At 39.0% G+C, this 23,015-nt stretch overlaps 1 protein-coding gene across 6 annotated transcripts in view; it reads left to right on the top strand.

Moving 5' to 3' along the window:
- LOC122543943 (intersectin-2-like) overlaps positions 1–23,015 on the top strand; it is a 198,915-nt gene that overhangs the window by 97,513 nt on the left and 78,387 nt on the right. For 4 of the 6 annotated variants that reach the window (XM_043682952.1, XM_043682913.1, XM_043682905.1 and 1 more), the window contains 6 exons: positions 537–799; positions 1,666–1,815; positions 2,656–2,796; positions 3,208–3,295; positions 6,074–6,213; positions 11,556–11,636. In XM_043682952.1, coding sequence (XP_043538887.1) covers positions 537–799; positions 1,666–1,815; positions 2,656–2,796; positions 3,208–3,295; positions 6,074–6,213; positions 11,556–11,636 — 863 coding nt within the window. The remainder of the gene's footprint in view (positions 1–536; positions 800–1,665; positions 1,816–2,655; positions 2,797–3,207; positions 3,296–6,073; positions 6,214–11,555; positions 11,637–23,015) is intronic. The other 2 variants (XM_043682942.1, XM_043682931.1) reach the window with 1 other exon arrangement.

Raw genomic sequence — 23,015 nt, 5'->3', positions numbered from 1 at the left:
GTTTCTGTTGTAACCAGTCTGATTAGGTTTTTTTGTCCTATCCGTATTTTTGGGTGTGATTGCTTTACCTTGGATAAAGTATATGTTTGTTTTCAGTTTGGCATGCAGTTGATTGTACATTGTTAAATTGCATTACATCTCACTTCATGTGACTTTACTTGAATTCTCCCTTTGCATCTCATCAATTGATTAGAAGAAGGAGCAGCGCTCTGAAGGCTAGTGCTTCCAAATAAACCTGTTGGACTATAACCTGGTGTTGTGTGATTTTTAACTTCGAGCAGACAAGTCAGGTCTTTCTTATAGTTCTTACTCATGTGTTAATTTTGAAGATGGCCAGAAGTTTTGCTGTGGAGTCACATGTAGTGTGAGACACTGAAATGAGGAAAAAAATTTGGGAGGCACCAATATAATAAGTAGCCAACAGTAAGATAGCTAGCAAAAGTCCAAATAAACTGATTGAACTATTGTTTGATTAGGTACTTGAAAATGTATTCATCCTTAATATTTGTAAAACTAATAGGAATTGATATTTGCAGTCACTTTTGAAGATAAAAGAAAAGCTAACTATGAAAAAGGGAATGCAGAGCTGGAGCGGAGGCGTCAGACCCTTCTAGAGCAGCAGCAACGAGAGGCAGATCGAAGAGCACAACGGGCCAAGGAGGAACAGGAGAGGAAGGAGCGTGAGCTGCAAGAGCAGGAACGGAAAAAACAGCTTGATCTGGAGAGACGATTGGAGAAACAACGTGAGTTGGAAAGACAAAAGGAGGAGCAAAGGAGGAAAGAAATTGAAAAACGAGAGGTTTGTAATGAAGATTTTATTTACAGAGAAACAGTGCATTTTCCAGATGTTGTGCGTATGGGGGGAAATAATTTCCTTGACTTTTCAGCTTCAGTATGCTGTGCTGTGAAGTCAGATTGTGATTTTATACAGGCAAGATTTCTAGTCGTGGCACTGGAGATAAGTGGGATTGGATTTCAGTATAGTCACACCAAGTTGCTGTCCAATGCCTCCTAATACCTGGCTTATTTAGCATTGGCAGAGATCACCTGCAGATTTGTTTGTTAGTTGGAGAGGAAGAAAACCATAACGTGTGCCAAACTCTCTTCAATTCAAAATCTGATCCTGTCAGTTTATGATGTGCAAACCAAGAAAGTCAACTCACTAGGTGACCTGTAATGACTCGCTATTACCAGATGTTGTACAATCCATTTACCTAATGCTTTGTTGCTGCTTTGAAAATCATTAATGCTTTCTTTATGTGCATTCATGAGTATCAATCATATTTACATTAGATTCCTTGTGGCAATTCATTACTAAATATTAAATGATAAACGTTGGTACAGATTTACTTCAGGTTCTGATAACCTGTGTAAATTAGGACAGTTGAATTTCACTGTCATATGCTTGTGTGAAGCATATGTATTTTTTGTCTGCATTCAGATGACAGTATGCAGTCAGTAATGACAGGACTTGTGCACTGACATCTCAGGCAATGCCAATAATAAGGCACTTAAGTTCAACTTTGTAATGGTTATTAATTCTTTTGGAGGTAAAGTGGTTTTGAGTATTTGCTCTTTACCCCCCAATTTAGAATTTGCAAATTTGAGTTCCTTTCGGAAATTAGTGTTCTCGAACTATGTTTGCATTTGTTGTATACCTTTTAGGCAGCAAAGCAGGAACTTGAACGTCAGCGTCAGCTTGAGTGGGAGCGGATTCGGCGTCAAGAACTTCTCAATCAACGAAACCGGGAACAAGATGAGATTGTCCAGTTAAAGGCCAAGAAAAAGAGTCTGGAACTTGAACTGGAGGCACTAGTGAGTAGAAGCACAGGCCCTCAAAAGTATGATTCGCACTCAAAGTTCCAACTTTGTGCCATTTTGGTCTAAACAATTAAAATTGAGATTATGGATGAAAGGTCGTACAGACCCTTTCTCAGGCTTCTGTTCCTCACTCTATGAATTTCCTGTATTAACCAAGTCCAGGCGATTTAGGACGTCTGGATTTATTACTAGGAAAGTCTGTCTAATTTTCGATTATAGTATCTTCTGACTTTTCCCAACTTATCCAATCTATAGTACCCATAACCATTACAATGAGCATGGCTTTTCCACAGGAACAAAGTTTTGCTTTTGGCTAATATTAAATACTGGAAATCAGTTTTGATAGTTGATGTTTCACCCTGGCTCTGTGATACTGTTTTTTCATATCTATTGTTGATTCTATCATTCTAAGTGCAGGGAAAATGGGATCAGTATTGTTTGATGTTTGTTGGCATAGATGTAGTGAGCCAAAGGGCCTGTTTCTGTGCTGTATGACTTTGACTGTATTGCTTTGTGGAGTGCAAATGCATAACTGCAGTCATGAAATTGCCTTTGAATAATTAAGACTAACCAACTCGTGAGTAGATAGAACCGATTAATTCATGGAAAAGACAACATAGCCCTCTGAGCTAAACCTACAAAATGAACACTGCAATCATCTGATTATTAATATGTAGGATTGTAGCAATGTGATCCATTACCTCACTTCCTAGTTGGTCGTATCTCTGCCCAAAAGAGGGAGAGTGCGATGCAGTTATAACTTTTCTTTGGCTCAGTAAAGTAAATATTTTCATTTTTATCTCAAATGTAACCATAACTGAAATCTTGTCTCAGAGTGCGAAACAGCAAAATGTCACCAGCAGAGTGCAAGAAGTCCAAAGCAGAAAAGAAGTTCAAAAAAATGAACTGGATCTCGTAAATCAGAAACATGACCAGAGACGAATAGAAGTGAACCATTTACAACAACAACTCAAGGTAGCAGCTTCTCCCTTTCTTTTTTTAGTATGATTTGCTTCTGTTTGAAAGAATTGTTGCCAAAGTTCCATACTTAAGAAAAATCAATCAATTCCTCAAATTTGACTAAGGCCAACAACTTTCAATCTTTCAAACTGAGATAACCGTCAAATCAGGGCAGACAAAAGTTTGCACAACTTTAATGAACAGTTTAAAAGGAAGACACAGTGGTGCAGTATCATTGGTGCTCCAGGATGTACATTACTAAATAACTCAATACTAATTTGTTTGGACAATGTCACATCATCAATTAATTCTGAATTGCATCCAAATTACACTGCAGGAGCCAAATATAAACATGTTAATAAAATTCTGTTTCCCCAATTCTTAACAAAAAGCTGAAAACCTTTTCCTCTATTGTGTGTGTTGTAGGAGTTTCAGAAAATGTTGAATCAGTTAATTCCTGAAAAGCAAGCTCTGGATGACCAAGTAAAACAAATTCAGCCCAACTCTGCTTACAGTGAGTACCTTGCATTCTACAAAAACATGTTCATAATACCTGTACATCATATGTCATTGAGTTTGTACCTGTTTGTTGTATGGACACTGAGGTAGATATAGGTCAGTATGGGTGAACTCCAGTGTTCTCATCATCTGGGTCATAGAGATGGTCAGCATGGAAACAAACCCTTTTGGTCCAACTCGTCCATGCTGACCAGATATCCTAAATTAATCTAGTCCCATTTGCCAGCACTTGGCCCATATCCCTCTAAACCCTTCCTATTCATTAAACCTATCCAGATGCCTTTTAAATGTTGTAATTGTACCAGCCTCCCCCACTTCCTCTGGCAGCTCATTCCATACATGTACCACACTCTGTGTGAAAAAGTTTATTTTAGATTAGATTTCCTACAGCATGAAAACAGGTCCTTCAGCCCAACAAGTCGACTCTGACCCTCCGAAGAGCAACCCACCCAAACCTGTTCCCCTACATTTACCCCTGACTAATGTACCTAACACTATGGGCAACTTAGCATGACCAATTCACCGAATCTGCACATCTTTGGATTGTGGGAGGAAATCGGAGGACCCGGAGGAAACCCATGCAGACACGGGAAGAATGTGCAAACTCCACACAGACAGTCACCCGAGGTGGGAATTGAACCTGGGTCCCTGGCGCTGCAAGGCAGCAGTGCTAACCACTGAGCCACCGTGCCACCCCAAGTTGTCCCTTAGGTCCCTTTTAAATTTTTCCCCTTTCATGCTGAACCTATGCCCTCTAATTCTGGACTCCCCTATCCCAGGGAAAAGACCTTGTCTATTTACCCTATCCATGCCCCTCATGATTTTATAAACCTCTATAAAGTCACTCCTCAGCCTCAACAGTAAACCAAGGATATATACTATTACACTTGGTGTATATGGTTGAAAGAGTGTATGGTCTTGAAGACACAAAGTGCTTTTTTGAGTTTAAGGTACAGCAAAAGTTGCTAGTATACAGAACAGCTAAGAGACTGGCTGTTCCAAAATAGATGCATGTAGAAATTGGCTGCTAAATGGATAATTGAGTTCTGGCTGCTGTTTTGAGAACAATTTGAATTTAACCAATTAATTTAAAGTATGCCCAGGTACCAAAACTCAATTGAATTCAATTTATTGTGTTGACAAAATCTGACCAATGAGAGGGTACGATGTTGGGGATATAAAAATGAGGGTATTTTGAAAATTGGTCAGAGCAACTGCCATCTGAAGAAATAAAAATCTTGCTCTCAAAAAAATCTCAGAAGGCACTATTTATCAAAGGTACCTTTTTCCAGTAAAAGCACTAAGACGACCCAGGGAGAAACAACAGAATCAGAAGACCGGAATGAAGACAACCTAAGAGACTGTATGGACCTTCAGAGATTAAGTTGATTTATTGCTTAATAATTGTGTTATTGGAACAGCATTTTAATAGCGTTGGGGTCAGGTAGTGATTAATTAAGAAAAGGGGGCTCGGATTTGTTAATAGTTTTTGTTTAGGTTCACAGTGTTAGGAAAATAAATTGTTATTTCCACTGTTTAAAGAAAAAAAAGTAAGGGGTTTTCACTTGCTCACTCACTCACACTTTTAGCAGACCCCGAGGTGAGGAGAGCTGTTTTGGATGTTTCAGTTTTAATTAGCAGAGGGGTTCGACCTCCACATTGAAACAATATAATGCTTTTCTGGATATCGACTGTTACTGTTTACACTACCTCTCATGCTTGCAGAGCAGGAGGAAGTGAAAGACATCTTTCTTTTGTTGTTTCATAGGACATGAGCATCACTGGCAAGGCAACACTTATTGATCGTGCGCAATTGCTTTGAGAATAAATGGGGAGCTGCCTTCTTGCGTTCATTTGGTGAAAACATAGTTACAGTGCTGTTAGAAAGGAAGTTCCAAGTTTTAACTCAGAGGCAGTGAAAGAGCAGTCACATCAAGATGGCTTGGAGGGAAAGTTGCAGATTGTGTTGGTCCCGTGCCTCTGATGGCATTTAGAAGGTGCTGTCAAAGGAGCTTTGGAGATTTGTTGCATCCTGTATATGCCAATATTTCATGCTGATGAAGGGAGTAAATGTTTAAGATTGTGGGTAGGGTGCCAATTAAGTGAACCGTTTTGTCTTGGATGGTGGTGTTGGTCTTAAGTGTTGTTGGAACTGCACTCATCCAGACATGGGGAGTATTCTATCACACTCCTGGCTTGTGTCTTTTAGATGGTGGACAAGCCTTGGAGAGTCACGATGTAAGTTAGTGAGGAGGAATTTGCGTGGCTGATGGGACCAATTCTCACTTGGTTAACTTTTGCTTTTTAAGAATTTTAACTCTTACTTTTTTTAAGAAATCAAAAACTATTTCAAGCTAGCTTTCTCAAATACTCTAATTTTCCTCCACTCATTAACTTTTCAATCATTCTTTGCTACTCTTTGTATCCTCTCCATTGTTCTGACCTGCTGCCTGTTTGCGCAATTACTTTCTCTTTCTTTCAGTTTGATACCTTCTTTAACTTTTTCTTTTTGAAAAATAAATATTGCATATTCTGAAATATCCCCTTAAATGTCTGCCACTGCATCTCTGTTGACTTATCCCTAACCTAATTTGCTATTTCACATTAGCAGATGTTTCTTGTAGCAATTGCCTGGACCTCTTGGGTTGTTGGTCTAGTGACCGTCCCCTTCCTTAAACATAATAGTGGCTACTCGCTAAATCTTACACAATTAAAACAAAACTGATATACATTCTACAAGCTATCTAGATTTCATGAAATTTATGTTCTTCAGCTACGAGTCTCACGCTGTTGAGTCGGAATCATGCAGAAAAGAAAGAGTCTTGTGAACAACTTCGACAACAACTGAATAAGCTAGAGAAACAGACAGCCAGCAAACTTTCTGAAATGGATGCTTTTAATACTCAATTACAGGTAATATCTAAACAATACCATCAATATTATATAAGCTGAAAAAATATTGCTCTGTTTCTGAATTTCAGTTCCATTTCTTGATTTTTAAACTGGCCCTTTTGAACAAATATCTCCCTGTTCTGTTTCATGTTGAATCATTGGATTGCAATCAAAACTGGAATATTACTTAATTTAGTTTTTTATCTCTCGGGCCAAGTGTACTGCAACGAATTTTAATATTCGAACTGAGATTGACTGACTTGCCAGAGTTAGTACTGAAAGTGGGGGCTTCACTGATGTATGATCCAGTGACACTGCTGTTTGTACTGATATCAGCCACCCATTGGTCCAGCTTATTATAATTCCTTTTAGGCAAGCACTTATTGCCCACCCTAGCGGTCCTTGAGAAGGTGGTTGTGAGCTACCATCTGAACTGCTTCAGTCTACGTGATATAGGTGTACCTCAGTATTTTTAGGTAAGCAGTCCCGACCTTTGCTTTTTGCAGCAATATGAAGAAATGGTGATAACATTTCAAATCAAGATGATATGTCATTCAGAGAAGAAATTAACTCTGTTTTCATCGTGGTATCCCCACACATATATCACCTGTTTCGTTCCAGCTCAGGGCTTCTGAAACCTTTTTGTTGACTCATCAGGAGCCAGGCCTCCAGGTTGATAATTTAGGCTACACCTGCGATTGCAAATATTTGCAAGCAGTTAAAGTTGCCTTGCAGCTTTTCACTCTGTAGTGGCTCCATGGCTTGCCACTCCCCAAATTTTGGTTCACAATCCCATTTACTGTTATGAGCCTTAGCTTGGCTACCCTGTGATAGAGAGAATCATTTTGAAAAGTCCTCTTGAAGGAGCCCTGAACAAATGTTCTATTGTAATAGTAAAATATGAAAGCTGCAGATGATGGAGATCTGAAACAAAAACAGAAATTGCTGGAGAAATTCTAGTCTGGCAGCATTTGTGCGATGAAAACAGAGTTAATTTATCGAGTGTGGTGACTCTTCATGAGAACTGTTAGGTGGGAAAATGTACTTATGCTCAAAATGAAGTGAGGTGGGTGTGGTGGAGAAGTGGCGATGGAGCTAGAGAGAGATGAAAGAAGAAGGTAAACAAGGAGATAATGGCCAGGACAGAAGAAAAGCTGAATAAATAATAATAAGAACCAAAAAGAGAAGATAATGGGTGAACTGTATTGAAATCAACCCATATAATATTCTAATGGGCCTAGGAGTAGGTGAGAATGGGTGACTGTGCTAAAAGCAATCCATACCATAATGGGACTGAGTGTAGGGGTGAGTAAAAAAGCATAGAAGGATTGAATCAGGCTCTAAGGTTATTGAACCTGATATTGAAGGCTGCAAGGTCTCCAAGTGGAAAATGAGATTCGTTCTTGGAGTTTGCGCTGAGGCTTATTTGAACACTATAGTAGGCCGGCAACACAGATGTTGACGTGAGAACATGGTGGTGTGTTGAAGTGGCAAACAACTTGAAGCTCAGTGTCATTTTTGCAGACAGAGTGCAGGTGTTCTACAGAGTGGTCATCTTGTCTGTGCTTTGTTTCTCAATGTAGAGGAGACCACACTGTGAGCAGCAAATAGAGTAAACTAGATTGTATGCAGCGCAGGTGAAGTGCTCCTTCAGCTGGAAGGTGTGTCTGGGGACTTGGAGGCAGGAAATAAATGGGCAGGTATTATACCTTGTGCCATTGCATGGGAAGGCGCCGTGAAGATTTAAGGATATTTTAGCAATAAAGGAGGAGTGGACCTGAACATCCCAGAGGGAATGGACCCTGCAGAATGCCATCAGGAAGGGATTAGGTGTCTGATGATGTCATCCCTTTGGAGGTAATGGAAATGGCAGCTTAAAATCGTTTGGATGCATAAAGTAGTAAGTGAGGATCAGGGGATCCTCTCGTCATTGTGAAAGGGAGGAGGGCAGATTGTGGGATATGGGTCAATCACAGCCAAGGGTCCTATTGATCATAGCAGTAGGGAGTGATTGGTCCCAGGGAAAAGGTATACAGTCCTCAGCGCTATATACGCGCACACACACAGTTTATAAATATTTCCAGTTCAGAATGTGAGGGAGAAGTAGCGCTTGATGTCAGTGATGTACTGGAGAAAGGGTTGTGGGTGGGAGGTCAGGTAGGATTGCAGCAAGGAATGTTCACGTACCTGCAAAGAGACAGGTATAATTGGGGCTCATATGGGTACCCATGGCAACACCTTTGATCAGAAGAAGGCGAGAGGAATTAAAAAGTTGGTCAGAGCGAGGATGAGCTCAGCCAGGCAGAGGAGGAGGATGGTGGTGGATGGGGATGGTTAAGGCCTTCCTTCCATTATTTCCTTGATTACCTACACCTTTCATACCAGTCTCTCTCTATCTGAATGGGTTCCAGTTCCACTGAACAAATGCCACCACCACCGCCACCACCCCTCCCCCGCCCCCACCCCCCACATAAAAAAAACCTTGGTCTTCGGTATAAGAGGCACTTTTTCCTAACTGCTAACAGTTCTGATGAGTCACTGGACTTGAACCATTAACTCTAACTCTGTTTTCTCCCCACAGATGCTGCCACACCTGTTGAGTCTCACTACCAATTTCTGTTTTCATTTTCATTTTCAATGTTGCATTCTGTTTGAAGTGGGATAAGTATTTCCATGTTTGTCTCTTAGTTGGTTGTTTGTTTTGCATTCTTCTTCCTTAATATGTTCCCTCACTTTAGATATGTATTTTCCCATCACCTGCTCAGCTCTGAATCTGCTAACCTTTCCAAGGTCAATTTTGAATTGACTTTCAGAAGATCTTTGAATGTCTGAAGGAAACCTGCACAAACTTCCCAATGCTAGTTCTCGATAAAGGGATGAATAACTTTGTTTCTGACCTTTCCCACAAGCATGTGACTGCTGCTTGGTACCTTTTCTGATCACTTTGCAGTTGATGCCTCTACTCCTTCTGTATTACCGTTCAAGTCAGTTCCATTATACAGTTATACAATCAATTTGCACATGATCTTTGCTAATACAGACATCCAAAGTTACTGATATTTGAATAAATTGTGCTAAAATTCTGAAGAATATGCTTTTATCTACTTGTCCGTAAGATGAGAGCCTGGTTGCTTTTCCCATGTTGACTTTTCAGTGATTACATTTAGTATTTCAAACCTCATACATTTGACCATCTTCATGACTTGTCCCACTGTTGTCACTTTACGATGCATGCGTCGGATACTTTACATATCTTCTCCGTCAGAAAAACAGAACTGTGGTTAGAATGAGCATGGAAACTGGAGCATGGGCAACAAAAATACTTTCTTTCAAAAAAAATCTTTGTGTAACTCTACACTAGTAAAGCATCTGCTCCCGGTGAATGTACTTTAAAATTAATACAAGATCTCTTGATTAGCTTTGAAGACATCAAAAGCGTGTAGCTATTAAAAACAAGAAATAAAATGAAATGGATTTATTGATGTTTCTGCTTCCCTAACAGTAAGGTCCTTGCATTGCAATTTGAACAGCAGGTTAAAGAATAATTATGGGCAACTCTTCATATCAGCATGTTGTATGATCATAAAGTGCTTATTGTGCAATTAGAGTAGATTTCTGAAGCCATGGAAAGGTATTTTGGAAGTTTTTGCAAGTATGACCAGGTGTGATATTTAATCACTTCTAGAAATCTGAATAATTGGAGACTAAACCAGTAGGACTGGTTATAATGGTTGTTCTGAATCTACGTAGCCATCTGTGAATAGACATGAGAAAATCAGAATAAGATCATTGGGTAGCCAAGTTAAATACAAAGCAGAGAAGTATAAAGGCAAACTTAAAAGGGAAAATGATGCAACAAAGAATGATGGAGTAGAGGAATGACACGGATTACAGGAGCTTGGGAGTAAAATTGTAGAGAAATATAGGACATTGAAAGAAACAGCTACCAGCATGGGGAAGAAATAGGCTTGGACCAGCCTTTTAAAGTATTGGGAAAGGATCCACATATTCACTACTGTTCGGATCAAAGAGAAAATGAATAAGGGTGGAGTGGGAGAATTAACATGACTGTTGAATTGGATTCTGATACACAAAAACTCATCCGCTTCAAAAGGGAAGAACAGTGAAATTCTAAATGGGTCAGACAGATTGAACATTTTCTTAAGACTTACCTGCAACTATAATGGCATTTCTGTTTCACTTCAGTATTGTAATTTTCTTTCGATATTATTCCTAAAGCAGCTATTTTTTTCCAAATATTGCTGACAAAAATACAGTTTGTTGAGTTTTGCATATGTACTCATCTGGACAATTCTCAATAAATATCAATATAAAGGGAAAATAACTTTTATACTTTCTAGGTGGACGATGTTGTTTGGTTGGCAGAGGTATTTCCAAGGACAGTGCACCAGATAATGATCAGTTGGCTGTTAGAAAGCTCTGACTTTGTCTGCTCTGAATTTCACTCACCTTTTCAAAATTACTATTAAAAGAATATATATCCTGATTGTAAAACTCCTACTTATAGGAGCTCATAGAATCATAGAGCTGTACAGCATGGAAACAGACCCTTCAGTCTGACTCATCCGTGCTGTCCAGATATCCTAAATAAAACTAGCCCCATTTGCCAGTATGTGGTCCATATCTGTCTAAACCCTTCCTATTCATATATCCATCCTGATGCCTTTTAAATGTTGGAAGTCTACCAGTATCCAGCACTTCCTATGGCAGCTCATTCCCTATATGTACCACCACTGTGTGAAAAGGTTGCCCCTTAGGGCAGCCTTTAAATCTTTCCCCTCTCACTTTAAACCTGTGTCCTCTAGTTTTGGACTCCGCTACCCTGGGGGGAAATGACCTTGTCTATTTATCTTATCCATGCTCCTCATGATTTTATAAACCTCTATAAGGTCACCCCTCAGCCTTCAATGCTCCAGGGAAAATAGCCCTAGCCTATTCAACCTCTTCCTATAGCTCAAGCCCGCCAACCCTGGCAACATCCTTGTAAATCTTTCCTGAACCCTTGGTGAACTTATTTGATTTCCTGATCATTGATAATTATGGTGAAATCAGAGAAAATTAGGACAATGGTTGAAATTATTGATATATTTACTCATGCATTAACTTGCTTAATCTGTTAAATTAATGTATTTGGTTACATTTAAAGGGGCAGAGTCCTGTTGGAAATCCAACATTAGATTCACAGACCAGTTGCGAGAAATTTGATTTTTTTTCCCCCTCCTACTTTTCTTTTATGATGCACTTCTTAAGCATATTCTGTTGTTGGCCACAACATTGTTTCTGTGCATTCAGTTAAAAACAGATCTTTTGTTTATTTATTTCCCAACTTTGTTATTTTACAGTGTGACAAATTGGACGACTTTGTACTTGAGTGCCTTCTCTCTCTGTTGGGCTGTCTCAGCAGCTTGTTCCTTTTATTGAAGGTTATTTGCTGAAAAATATCTTATTCTCTTCCTGCTTTCATGTCTTACTGTTTCTGTCATTTACTGTTTTTTGCTTTATGGACAATATATCCTCAGTGCACAGGACCAAGATTTTGAGCAGTCACCAATAAATCTTTCAGGGCATTGTTTATTTAACAAGCAGAGCCATCAATTGACCAGTAAAGATATTGTAGCCATACAGAGCTTCAGCACAGTGTCACCCATTTTCCATTGTAAATTCTTGCATGATTAGAAAAACGTATATATTAAAATATTTATTTTTATAATAAAATAACACGTGATATTTTCCAATTTTACATAAAGGGGCATACATATTAGTGGGTTTGGGCTTTTCCTAGTTTCTGGGAAAGATGATGATTTAAAAAAAAATAAGCATACACTGATCTATTGCATACCGCAATCAGAACATTTGTTGCACAGTAGTAGCTGTTCCTTTTGAGAAACGCAATGTTTAACGGGTGAATTTAGCCACATTAACAAATATTTAAATTCAAATGTGCTAAATCATAGAAATATGCCCTTTTGCCTCAAGAATGTGGTCATCTTTATATGGTTCCACATAAAGTAAGTTATAGAGTCATACAGCATGGAAACAGACCTTCATGCCAACCATGTTCCCAAACTAAACTAGTCCCACCTGCCTGCACTTGACCCATATCCCTCCAAACATGTTTTATTCATATACTTACCTAAGTATCTTTTAAACATTGTAACTGTACCTACATCTACCATTTCCTCAGGAAGTTCAATGCACATACGAACTACACTCTCTGTAAAAAATGAAAAATAATTGACCCACTTTTTAAAAAATCTTTCTCCTCTCACATTAAAAATATGCCCCCTTGTCTTGAAGTCCACCACCCTAGGGAAACAACACCTGCCTTATCTATCCATCTCATGACCTATTAACCTCTATAAGGTCTCCTCTCAACCTTCTCTGATCCAGTGAACAAAGTCCCAGCCTATCCTTAACCCATACCTTTCATTCTCAGCATCATCCTGGTAAATCTCTGCTAAAACCTCTCCAGCTTAATAATCTCTCCCCTATAACAAAGGGACCAGAACTGGACTCAGTACTCCAGAAGTGACCTCTGTACAACCTCAACATCATGCCCCAACTTCTATACTCAAATTTCTGGCTGTAACAGCTGCTCATTTTTGAAGTGTTTTAGCTGTTGGAGGTTACTTCCTTGAATTCCAGGAGCAGCAATTACTGTTTATATGCTGTTGCATTGTTTTGGAACTTTAGAGAGAAAAAAGGTCAGAACAACAGCACTTTTAAAAGGGAGAAGAACAGACAAAGGAAGCACATGGTGAGGACAGAGAGAGAGACAAAGAGAAAGAAAACCACATTGCCAACTGACAGAGTTAGCAGTTAGTGCCTTTTGCTGTTGAATTCATGTATCGCTGGACATCGGAGAGTGTCTGGGAAATTTTAAAAACAGTGAAATTCACAACTGATCTTGGAGGAACCTGTCTGGGCGAGGTCACAGCACAGAAGCAGATAAGTGGATTTTAAGAGCGGCCTTAAAATAAGTTTGCAGTAGTGAGTAGAGTGGGTTCTTTCTTGAATATATGTTTTATTGAGCTATGTCTCCTGATTAAACTTAAAATATAAGCCATAAGTATTAATTTAACCTGGAGCAGTATTTTGTAGAGAAGTAAGTCAGTGCTATTTTCTGGGTCTGTAGATTGAAAGAAACAAAAATGGCCCTTCGAGTGATATGCTGTTCTTGTAGGATGTGGGAGTTTAGGGAGAGTTTACAGGTTACTGAAGATTATATCTGCAATAAATGCCATTGATTGTGAATCCTATCAGATCGAATGGATCAGTTGGAGAGGCAGTTAGAGGCAATGAGGAATTTACAAGAGCTAGGGGATGTGATAGATGACAGTTATTGGAGGGGGGCGCGGGGGGGTCTCAGATACAGTCACATAGATGGGTTAATTCCAGGATAGGTATGAGAGGTAGGTCGGTAATGCAGGAGTCTTCTGTGGCTGTCCCCATTTCAAACAAGTATGATGTTTTGGAAAATGAAGGGGGTGATGAATTTGCAGGGGAATGTAGCACAAACAGACAAGTTTCTGGTATTGAGACTGGCTCCAGTGTAATGAGAGGTAAGTCTGGTTCCAAGCGATCGATTGTGTTAGGGGAATCTCTAGTCAGAGATACAGACAGACCTGTGGCCAGCAGCGAAAAATCAGAATGGTATGTTGCTTCCCTGGTGCCAGGATCAAGGATATCTCAGAATGTTCTCAAGGGGGAGAAGGGCCAGCACAAAGTCATTGTACACATTGGAACCAATGACATAGGAAAGGAAAAGGTTGAGATTCTGAAGAGAGATTACAGAGAGTTAGGTAGGAATTTAAAAAGGAGGTCCTCGAGAGTAGTAATATCTGGATTACTCCTGATGCTACAAGCTAGTGAGGGCAGGAATAGGATAGGGCATATGCATAGCTGAGGTGCTGGTGTACTGGAGAAGGATTCACATTTTTGGATCATTGGAAGTTGTTTTGGGGTAGAAGTGACCTGTACAAAAGGAGAGATTGCACCTAAATTGTAAGGGGACTAATGTACTGGCAGGGAGATTGCTAGAGCTGCTCAGGAGGATCTAAACTAGGAAGGTTGGAGGGGACCCAGGGAGATAGTGCGGAAAGATTTCAATCTGAGACTGGTACAGTTGAGAACAAAGGCAAGTCAAAACAGTCAGGGCAGGCAAGGACAAAACAGAGAACAAGGTAGCATTGATAAATTAAACTGCAATTATTTCAATGCAAGAGGCCTAACGGGGAAGGCAGATGAAATCAGGGCATGGTTAGGAACATGGGACTGGGATATCGTAGCAATTACAGAAATATGGCTCAGAGATGGACAGGACTGACAGCTTAATGTTCCAGGATACAAATGCTATTGAAAAGATAGAAAGGGAGGCAAGAGAGGAGGGAGAGTGGCATTTTTAATTAGGGATAACATTACAGGTGTACATAGGAGGATATTCCTGGAAATACATCCAGGGAATTATTTCGGTGGAACTGAGAAATAAGAAAGGGATGGTCACCTTACTGGGGTTGTATTATAGACCCCCTAATAGTCAGAGGGAAATTGAGAAACAAATTTGTAAGGAGATTTCAGTGATTGCTGGACCTCTTACTGAGATATTTGTATCATTGATAGTCACAAGTGAGGCGCCAGAAGACTGGAGGTTGGCTAACATGGTGCCATTGTTTAAGAAAGGTGGTAAGAACAAGCCAGGGAACCATAGACTGGTGAGCCTGAAGTCAGTGGTGGGCAAGTTGTTGGAGGGAATCCTGAGGGATAGGATGTACATGTATTTAGAAAGGCAAGGACCGATTAGGGATAGTCAGCATGGCTTTAAGGGTGGCAAATCATGTCTCACAAATTTGATTGAGTTTCTTGAAGAAGTAACAAAGAGGGTTGATGAGGGCAGAGTGGTCGATGTGATCTATGTAGACTTCAGTAAGGCGTTTGGCAAGGTTCCCCATGAGAGACTGGTGAGCAAGGTTAGATCTCATGGAATACAGGGTGAACTCTCCATTTGGATACAGAACTGGCTCAAAGGTAGAAGACAGAAGGTGGTGGTGGTGGGTTATTTTTCAGACTGGAGGCCTGTGACCAGTGGTGTGCAACATGGATTGGAGCTGGGTCCTCTACTTTTTGTCAGTTATATAAATGATTTGGATGAGAGCATTAGAGGTATAGTTAGTATGTTTGCTTATGACACCAAAATTAGAGGTGTCGTGGACAGTGAAGGAGGTTACCTTAGATTTTGATCTTGATCAGATGGGCCAATGGGCTGAGAAGTGGTAGATGGAGTTTAATTCAGATGAATGCGAGGTTCTGCATTTTGGGAAAGCAAATCTTAGCAGGACTTATACACTTAATGGTAAGGTCCTCGGGGGTGTTGCTGAACAAAGAGACCTTGAAGTGCAGGTTCATAGCTCCTTGAAAGTGGAGTCGCAGGTAGATAGGATAGTGAAGAAGGTGTTTGGTATGCTTTCCTTTATTGGTCAGAGTATTGAGTACACGAGTTGGGAGATCATGTTGCGACGGTACAGGACGTTAGTTAGGCCACTTTTGGAATATTGTATGCAGTTCTGGTCTCCTTCCTATAGGAATGATGTTGTAAACTTGAAAGGGTTCAGAAAAGATTTACAAGGATGTTGCCAGGGTTGGAGGATTTGAGCTATAGGGAGAGGTTGAATAGACTAGGGCTGTTTTCCCTGGAGTATCGGAGGCTGAGAGGTGACCTTATAGAGGTTTACAAAATCATGAGGGGCATGGCTAGGATAAATACACAAAGCCCTTTCCCTGGGGTGGGGGAGTCCAGAACTAGAGGGCATAGGTTTAGGGTGAGAGGGGAGAGATTTAAAAGAGACCCAAGGAGCAACTTTTTCATGCAGTGGGTGCTATGAGTATGGAATGAGCTGCCAGAGGAAGTGGTGGAGGCTGGTACAATTGCAATATTTAAAAGGCATCTGGGTGAGTATATGAATAGGAAGGGTTTGGAGGGATATGGGCCAGATGCTGGCAGGTGGGACTAGATTGGGTTGGGATATTTGGTTAGCATGGATGGGTTGGATGGAAGTGTCTTTTTTCCATGATATATATCTCTATTACTCTATGACTCTACCTGGCTTTAGTAATGTCTACTGCTCTGCCCTCACTACTACTCTTGGTTACTTCCTCAAAAAACTCAATCAAGACTATTTATCTTGCACAAAACCATGTTGACTGTCCCTAATCATTTCTTGTCTCTCCAAATGCATAAAAATCCTATCTTTCAGATTTATTTCTGACGACTTACCCATTACCGAAGTCAGATGCTTGGGTCTATGGTTCCTAGGCTTCTCCTTACAGCCATTTGTGAAACAAGACACAACATTAGCCACTTTCCAGTCATTCAGCACCTCACTTGTGTTTATGGATGGTACGAATATTTCAACTTCCTCCCCATCTTCCCTCAAAACCGGGGTAATAGTAGATCAGGTCCTGGAGATTTATCCACCTTTATATTTTCTCAGACCTCCAGCACCTTCTCTTCTGTAATATGGACTGTTTTCAAAATGCTAATATTAATTTTACTGAGTTGTCTAGCTTTTCTTTCTCCACTGTAAAAACTGATGTGAAATATTCATTTAATATCTTTCCCATTCTCCTGATGTTTAACATAAAGATGACCTCTATGATCTTTAGGGGGCCCTACCCTCTCTCTCTGGCTGCCGTTTGCTCTTAATGTACTTGTAGAATCTATTTAATCCTTAACCTTATTTACCTTTGCCTTCCTGATCTCCTTTTAAAGAGTGCCCTGCATTCTTTGTACTATTCAAGAGATTTATTTGAACCCAGTTGTTAATATCTAGTATGATTCTTCCTTATTCTTGACTAGAACCTCCAATATTTTTATTCATCGATGTTCTCTAATCCTACACAGCCTTACCTTTCACTCTAATAAGAACTTAATGACTCTGAGCTCTCGTTACCACACGTTTGAAAGCCTCATTCTTACCGGACATCCCTTTATCTGTGTACAGCGTACTTCAATTAATTTTTGTAAGTTCTTGTCTCATACCATTAATATTTGCCCTACTTGAATTAAAAGCTTTAATTTTTATGGAAGCTGTATCCTTTTTCATAATTATTTGAAACAAATAGAATTCTGATCATTGCACCCAAAGTGATCCTTAGTCACTTGCTCTGTTTTATTACCCAAGAGAAGATCAAGCGTTGCTCCTTCTCTTGCAGGAACGTTTACATATTAATAAAGAAAATGTTCTTGAATGCCTTAACAAATTGCTCACCATCCAAGCTTTTAACACTATAGTAGTCCTGATGCTGCCTGACCTGCTGCGCTTTTCCAGCAACACATTTTTAAGCTGTGATCCCCAGCATCTGCAGTCCTCACTTTCTCCTAGTCCCAATCCATGTTTGGAAAAGTAAAATCACCTACTATTATAACTTTATTATTGTTATATATATCTGAAATATCTCTACATATTTATTTCTCAACTTCCCTCTGACTTGGTGGTGGTGGGAGGGGGAACGGTCTTTAGTACAATCCCATCAAGGTGATCATTCCATTTTTATTTCAAATTTCAACCCACATATTTCCACTGGATGATTTTTCAAAAAAACTTCTTTAGTTACAGCAGTAAAACACCACTCCTCCTCTTTTGCCTCCCTTTCTGTCCTTCCTATAGCATCAGAAACCTGGAACATTGAGTTGCCAGGCCTGTCTAACCCTCAGCCAAGTTTTTGCAATAGTTATGACATCCCAATCCCATGTTCCCAAACATGCCCTGAGTTCATCAGCCTTGCCTATATGATCCCTGCATTGAAATAAATGCAGTTTAATTCTTCAGTTACCTCATTCTCTGACTTGCTCTTATCTACCTTTTCTAATTAACTTAATCTTTTCAGGTTCAAAAACCATTCTCATTTCTCTTTCGATTTACTCTGCTACTTAGGATCCCTCGACCCTGTCTCTGTAATAGTTTACAGTATCCCATAATAGAATTAGCAAATATCCCCACTAGGATATTGATCCCTTTTCAGTACAGGTGAAACCCATCCTTTGGGGACCCTGATTTCTGTCCCAGAAGAGATCCCAATGATCCAAGAAACTGAATCCCTGAATGTTACACGACCTCTTCACCCACTGATTTATCTCCTTTATTCTTTCCCTCGTTTGAATTTGGAACCAGGAGTAAACCAGATATTACTACTTTTGAAGTTATTTTTTCTTAGTCTTATGTTCACTCTGTAAAGCCTTAATCTTTGATATAACTATGTCATTCCTACCAATGTGTACAATAATTTCTGGTTTCTTATCCTCCATTTTAACAATATGCTTTAATTGTTTTGGGATGTCCTTAATCCTGGTACCAGGAAAGCAACAGAGTATCCTAGATTTGTGCTCACTGCTGCCAAATCTCCTGTCTGTGCCCTTGAAAGAAGAGTCCTCTATAACCATTATTCTTTTAGGTATTGTCAAACCCTGCCTAACATAAGATTCATTCTTAGTACCCAAGATCTGACTGTCTCTTCCATTTTCCTCTGAGAAGCAATCCTTTTCCACAATACCCAAACCTGAATTTCAGAGAGGAATAACCACAGGAGACTTCGGAACTACCTTCTTACCTTTCCTGACCGTCGTTCAGCTATCTGACTGATCCTGCTGTGTAATCACTTCCTGAAATCTACGAGCCATATAACTCTTTGTCTCTTGTATCCCCTCAATGTCATTAATCTTAAAAAAGGAGCAGCTTACATGAGCATCTTATATATAAAATACACTACCCCGCTTTACCCAAAGAGTTAACATTAAGCATGCAAAAAATAAGGAATAAGAAATATAAATCCAAAATAAAATCAACTACTTAGCTGAACAAGTAGACCAGCATACAGCTCTCAGTCTCTGACTAAAAAATAATCTCACTCCAGAGTCATCCATGTGTATGCCTCTCCAAAAGCTCAGTAAATGCAACTCCATTTCTTAAGAAAAAGCTCATGCCATGTTTTTTTTAAAAAGTGTATAATTTTATAGAAAAGAAAACCTGAGTTAGGTGCTATCTCACTTCAGTTCCTAGTTGCATAGTTAAATAACACAAAATTATCCAAATGTCAATTTTAAATTGGTAAATGGCTTTTTAATCCACTGATACCTGGCAATTAAATTAAAAATACACAACAGTCAGAAACAAACTAATGCAAAACAGATCAGTGAATTCTAAAAATGGTTGTACCAGTCAGGATCATAATTGTCTCCCACGTTGATTTTGTGCTTTTAATGTAATTATGTGGTTAGGTCTTTAAATATGTGGATAGGGTGTACTACAAACTTTCTCTGATCCTGATCGTGATGATGCTGCATCAGTCACTTGTAATTGAAGTGAAGACTGTAAGTACTATTGAACAATCTCCAGTACCTCTTGAATGCAATAGCTATCCTCTATGCTATTTCCTCTTTAGAGTTGCAGTGCCTGTGGTATTTTAACAAAATGACAGTAAGCAGTAAAACACAATCCATATTTTGCAATTTCAGTAGTCATCAGTTGTCCATCATTGCATACCATGTGCTGTGTTTAGTCATACTTCATTGTTGGCTGCTATTTTTCAGTGCCAGATTTACTAATGCTTTCCATCTTTATTTTACCATTTAATAACCCCATTAATCTCAGATCATTTTGTTTTTTTCTTGCTGATCTGCTTGTATTGAATTATTTACACATTGGCTTCAATTTTTCCTTCTATGACAGCAAAGTTTATTCAAGTACAGTGCAATCCAAAATGGCAATATTGCTAGCAAATAATGGAATAAAGACTGCCGTATTTATTGAGACAATTCTGAAAATAATCCCAGGGCTCTTTCCATTCACCCTTCCCAGCGCAGCCAGTACTTTGTTTCATGAGTTAGGGAAAGCTGTTGCTCCTGGATTCCTGCCTGTAAAATATTACGAAGATTTTCAAAGGAATATGTGAGAGTGGATGAGGTGATTTATCAACTTTTCTCCCTCCATCATCCTCCCATTTAACTCTAATAATGTGACAGGCTTGGAGAATCTGGGATGGGTTCAAGAAGTGATGAGAGGAGCATTCAGTTGTTAGTAGAAGAGTTCTTCATGACATACCGTCACTGCTTTAAAAGTTGAATCAAGGGGAAAATTGGAGATAGAATTCCTTCATAAAGTAAGATGATATTTCAGCTTGTTTTCTTTTGATTTCAGGTTGTTTGTTTTTATTCATGAGCTTATGAGATAAAAAAAAGAGCAAATCGTAATTTTTAAATATTCTCCTCTTCTGTAGTGTTAACTTCCTATTGGCAAAAGCCATTGAATAAAAGTGGAAGAAGATTGAGGTTTTGTCCTGTTGCCAACTGCCCTGGACTCTTCTCCCCCCCCACCCAGGTGTTTTCCCACTTGTAGAATGTGCATTAATATTTGAACATAGTCAATTAAAATCTTGCTAATTTTGTAAAATTTTAGCTGAACAGCAACTAGGCAAGTGCCTTGGAACAAGATGTCAAAGGGAAAATTGGGGCCAACATAGTTTTTCAATGGAGACTTGCGTTGTATTGTTTGCTATGACAATGTGAAGTATGGAGTAGTTTCATGCTGAATAAAGTGTTTATCCATTAGAAGATGGTCATTGAACATTCTCCCATCACTTGCTGTTGGCACACGGCTTTAGAACATTTTAGAACATTTCTGCAAAAAGCTGGGTAAACTGCACCAGAAAAATTAATTGTATTCTTCATTTAGTCTTTGAAAATTTTTGAACCAGAACAGAAACCTACTGCATTCAAAGATTGCAGTAGGTCAAGATTAAAAGCGATAATGTATTACCGCCCCATAATCTAACCATAAAATAGCAACTGATAATACACCACTTTCCCAGACTCTACATTGGTATTATAGTTTAGAAATAAATTATATTTTCAACTACTACAAATGTTTGCAACTTTCATATTGTGGATTGTTTTCCATGATTAGATATTAATCATCTAAGGCAAATTTCTGTTAAAACTAAGATAAATATGTATAATATTAGAATTTTTCATCTTGAACCAGTTTCCTGGAATTCTGTCCTTTTACATGATTTCTTTTCACCTATAGTTAACTAGGATCTTTTCAGATTTGGGAAGTATGTGATATTGGTAGGCCCTGTAATTTTGAGGTTTGTGTTTTCATGAATTTGAGTGAAAGGAACGACCTGAAGATATTCATGAACTTTAGCTGTTTGACCAACAATCTCATCTTTAAAACTGCAAAACCTGGATAATTCTAAGATTTCTGATTGCAAATATCTGATTGTCCTTTGAACTGAAAAGTACAGTTCAAAATACAAAACAAAATTCAGAAGAATAACATAAAGACTATAAGTGATCAACATTTACAACTTTTAGTATGTTTCATTAGCAAATTATGCTCACTGGAGCTTCAGTCATCTTATGTGAAAATGCACACTGTTTGCCAGGAGAGAGATACAGAAATGACACATCCATCCTTGGCGAGGTTTTATTTTGATGGTTTGATGTCTCAAAAAAGGATGGAGATAATTTATTTCCAAATTAAGGTCGTGTTAACAATGCTGAAGCAAGGATTAATCAATGGCTTGAACTTGCTCCATTACGGTTGCATTCAGTGTTTAGATTTAGATTATTTAGATTAGGTTACATTACAGTGTGGAAACAGGCCCTTCGGCCCAACAAGTTCACACCGACCCGCCGAAGCGTAACCCACCCATACCCCTACATTTACCCCTTACCTAACACTACGGGCAATTTAGCATGGCCAATTCACCTGACCTGCACATCTTTGGACTGTGGGAGGAAACCAGAGCACCCGGAGGAAACCCATGCAGACACGGGGAGAATGTGCAAACTCCACACACACAGTCGCCTGAGGCTGGTCTCTGGCGCTGTGAGGCAGCAGTGCTAACCACTGTGCCACCGTGCCGCCATTGTGTACAGTGTATTAAATACTATCAAACACATCCACACATTTGGAGAGCAGTGTGTTGAAACTATCTTTTTTTGAATAGCTGATAGGTACTTGAATATTTTGTTTTCAACATGCAGAATTGGAACTTGCATGTATGTTGCATTCCATATCTGTAATCAAGCTCGAGCCTAGAGCCACACAATCTCAATATGCTGATTGAGTTTTCACAAATATATTAAAACTGAACATTGGTACAGGCTTCACTTGCGATAAATTTATAATATATCTTAATAGTTAATGTCAATTTCTGACAAAGTTTAATTAAGCTTATTTGGATGGTTGTAGTTTGTTGAGATAAAACTGTGATTCAACATAAAGAGCTTCTGTAAGGCATTATATATAAAAACTTCAAATTACATTCACTTTGTCAACTTTAATTTTAACTAAATTTGAACATGATGGGAAGTTGGGATAGGTTGATCAGCATCCACAGGCATTGTCAGCATAGCTTCCTTGAAAATGTTCAGCTAATTTATTTTTTATTGGTCATTGCTGACAAATCTGGCATTTATTACCAATCTCTAGTTATCACGAAATGGAAACTTAAATATCAACCACAGTAGTTTAGGGCTTGAATCATGTGTAGGCCTTTCTAATGTATACCAATGTGCAAGTTAAGTTTTAATGACAATCCCAATAATTTCATGGCCATTTTAACTGGCTTACAGATTTTAAAGTGAGCTCAACTTCATTGCATATTTTTGATCATGAAGTGAAATCTGTTGGATTGTTGATCAGGCTTCACACCGCTAGTCCAATGACATGACTACTTATCCTTATTCTAATTCTTACCTTCATATGTCCTAATCCACTGTCAATGGAAGTGAATGTTGACTA

The sequence above is a fragment of the Chiloscyllium plagiosum genome, chromosome 3 (assembly GCF_004010195.1).
Source record: "Chiloscyllium plagiosum isolate BGI_BamShark_2017 chromosome 3, ASM401019v2, whole genome shotgun sequence".
NCBI classification, from domain to species: domain Eukaryota; kingdom Metazoa; phylum Chordata; class Chondrichthyes; order Orectolobiformes; family Hemiscylliidae; genus Chiloscyllium; species Chiloscyllium plagiosum.
This window is presented reverse-complemented; position numbering and strand designations above follow the sequence as displayed.